This window comes from Aegilops tauschii, chromosome 7 (genome assembly GCF_002575655.3).
Source record: "Aegilops tauschii subsp. strangulata cultivar AL8/78 chromosome 7, Aet v6.0, whole genome shotgun sequence".
Taxonomy (NCBI): Eukaryota; Viridiplantae; Streptophyta; class Magnoliopsida; order Poales; family Poaceae; genus Aegilops; species Aegilops tauschii.
In genome coordinates, this window is record NC_053041.3 from 112,986,798 (window position 1) to 112,990,209 (window position 3,412).

The following is a 3,412-nucleotide window of genomic DNA, read 5'->3' on the forward strand; positions in this document are numbered from 1 at the left end:
GGCTCACAATCATGCCAGATGTGCCTCCATTGGCCGAGATCCAGGTTGATTCCAAGGGTGAGGGTGAAGCAGACCCCTATGGTTGTTTCTCTCCTTGTGGTAGGCACATTGTCGAGGTCGTCACTCCAATGATGCATATTATGACTGCGTTGCAGGAGCTATCTGAGGCACCATCTCTGCGTTTGTCGATGGTGCTTCCAAAGGAGATGGGTTTGGTGATGCCCACGATGCCGTCATTGCCGATGTTGGCGGCAAGCCCGCCATTCATCGTTGTGGACAATGAGAGACATGATTCACCTCTGTCATGTGAGCATCTGGAGATGCCTGAGTCCATCGTGTCGGTGGTACCTGTGGCTGATGATTTTGATGCGGTCGGTATGTTGACGCCTGATCCTCTGGAGCCCAGCCAGCCGCTTGCCTTTGTGGATAGTGGACGTTCTGACGTTTCGGTCAGCCAGTCGCACGTGACAGTTAGCCAGGTTTCTGTGCGTGACAAGGTCTACGAGATTCTCTCCGAGTTAGAGATTCACAGCTTGCTCGCACGTTTGGAGAGGGCTAGCCCTGGATCTGGCAAGAAGATTATGGAGGAGGCTCTCACGAGCAAGAGCAAGAAGAGTAGCGCCACAGAAAAGGCGTCCGCAGTTGCTTGGTGGTTGGTCACGAGTCTCTTGCGTTGTCCTTATGGCCTGACTTGTCTTCGTGGATTTGGTGGTGCCTGTGGTCTTCGTTGAGGGTTTCTTTGCGATATAGCAATGTGGGGGGTGGTGGTCGTTATGTGTTGGGTATGATTGTCGGGTCGATCATGCACTTATGAGGTTGCATTCTCTGTGAGTAGTCCACATGTGATTTGTTTGTATCGGTTTTCGTCCGGTTTTCCGTAAATTAATTGGGCAATTAATGAGGCAAATCGTTTGCCTCCGTTTAAAAAAAATCATGTATGCATTTTGTCAGACGTACATTCAGAAATCAACGTGGCACTAGCAGCTCCTACTGTCAGTGAACAAAACCAGACGGGGCCATCAAATAACTCGTCTTCCTTAAGGTCTACAGAGTTTTCTTTCCAACCACTCTTAGTGTAGATAGATGGATAGAGGCGACAACATATTCCCAATGTTCTCAATAGGGAGAGCTCTGTGTCGCGAAGAGACAACCAAATAGGACATAAATGTTTATCGTGATCGACATCTAAGACCATAAACGGGAGTGAGGTTGCCTTGATAGCACTAAGCACGTAACATGACATCACCACCAGGCGATGTCGCAAGCACTATTAAGCCATAATAGCGCACCCAAAAGGCGCTACTGGGGCACGGGGCCAACAGGGGCTACCCGGCATCCAAAACAGCTCCACACGCTCATGTAGCCAAGACGGTCAAGCGAACACTGATGTGCAAGTATAGATTATATCATTCAAAAGAAAATAGTTGTCATAATGTCGTGTCAGCATGGATTGAATCGTTATCTGAATATAGATGCAAAGGTGAGAAAGCAGACCGACTTTCAGTTCAGTTCACTTCAACAGTTCTGAGGTTGGCTCTCAGGTCACCGTAATTGAAGTGGGCATCCCTGGGGCGTGTGCTAAGAAGACTCCAACACAGTTCGCTCTCCAGAAAAGCTGTGACACCATCAGCTCCTGCTAGTGCTGTAGGTGAACACAAACAATCAAGCAACCAAATAAGCAGCTAGCCAAGAAATACAAGGCGACCGGATTTGGAGAAAATTGTGAAGCGTCACTTGGAAAGAGACGGATCACCCAGAGATACACAGCAGAAAGAGCATTGTTTAGCATCGACACGGATCACAATTTGCAAGCCCTTCTTAATCTAGCATGAAATTAATGGTGTTCTACTTCTGATACATTTCTACACCTTGAAGATAAACATTAGCGGGCAAAGTAAGCAATGCTGGAACTGGACACTGGAGCGGCTCGAAACAGAAGACGAGAAAAAACATAGTTCCAAGAAGCTCAAATAAAGCAGCTTGTAGAGTTTCTCGTCAAGGGAGTGAGAATACGGTTCTACAGTTTTACCATCACAAGAGTTCATCACCATGTCTCCAAGGTGGTAGTCCACGGATGAAGAATTGAGTTGCACAAACCAACAGAAAGCTATACAAAATTACGGCACCACTGTCACACTTTATTCGACTTTTTACTGTCAAAGTTGCATCAGGGGCAAGGCCATCACCGCGCCAAAAACAGAGACGATAACCACCGTCAGCCAAAAGGGCACTCGCTTCTTCAGCTTCTTTTCGCTGCGAACCCGGCAAATTTTAACATGGTCTTTCTTACCTCCCTTTTTCACATGAGAGATAAAAATACATAATAGATCTGAGAGACCGGGACGTTAATTTTATTAAGTAGTGGGTCTGAGTAAATTTTATCGAGAGTGGCGTTTTGGCACATGAGAGCGCACGCTCCTAGTTTTTAAAATGCATTTTAAACATATTTTAAAAATGACAAAAGATTCCAAACAAAAACTTAACGCATACATCTTGATATTATACATGCTCATAAAGTCGTTTCGTAGAAAACCGACAACTTATGTGTCGCGTGTGAAAATAACAAAATCTGGTGTTAAAAATTTCTTTTCACAAGACATTCTTTTGTCTTTTTTACACAAGCCATAAAAAATGTCGGTTTTCTTCAAAACTTGACGTGCACACATATAATGTCGAGATGTATGTGCCAAATTTTTGTTTGGAATATTTTCACACATTAAAATATATTTTTCGAGTGCAGGAGCACAAACGGATTTCCAAATTTTATCTTCTTACTTCGCATGCAGAAAGAGAAGGCAAGAGTGACCATATTAAAATTGCTCTCACCGTAGCTGCCGCTTCCTGGACAGTGTCAGGTGAAGGAGCTGGGGCTCTGGTTCCGTGCTCCTTTTCTTGTTGTTGGTTGTACTTCTCCACATATTCAGGAAATAATTTCCTGAAGTGCGGGCAATTTTTGCCGTGGAACAAGAGCAGTGTCGATTTATACCTCATGGTTTGGAACAGGGAATCTCTCTCTCTCTCATGTCAGAAGGCGTAGTCAAGAGATGACGCAAGAATAATGACCACGTCGTTTCCGTCCCTACCGAACGCCTCCGCCATGGCGCCCTCCTCCAGGCCCAGCCCAGCTGAGGCCAACTCCACCGCACAACCCCATCCTGTCCGGCCCCGTCCGTTTGGGGTAAAAGGGACAAATGAGGCGGCCCAGCGCGGGCGCAAACGGACTTTTGTCCGTTTTCTGTCCGCTTTCGACCCATCTCCGGCCTAAATTTGCGTCGATTTTAGGATGAAACGGACGGACAGGCGGGATGCGCGCGCTTATCCTCCCCTGGCCCGCTTGTCGGTGGCACAAAGCAAACCCCCCCCCACCCCACGCCCCATTTGGCGCCATTTCCCCCAAACCCTCCCATGTCCC

General features: G+C 47.0%; 1 protein-coding gene across 1 annotated transcript; it reads right to left on the bottom strand.

Moving 5' to 3' along the window:
• Positions 1-1,948: 1,948 nt before the first annotated feature.
• Positions 1,949-2,991, bottom strand: LOC109781841 (ubiquitin-conjugating enzyme E2 34-like). Its single transcript, XM_040395689.3, has 3 exons — positions 2,827-2,991; positions 2,415-2,418; positions 1,949-2,329 (listed from the first exon to the last, which is right to left on the bottom strand). Exons 1-3 carry the CDS (start codon positions 2,989-2,991, stop codon positions 2,157-2,159), a joined length of 342 nt encoding a protein of 113 aa, XP_040251623.1. The 3' UTR covers positions 1,949-2,156.
• Positions 2,992-3,412: the final 421 nt, after the last annotated feature.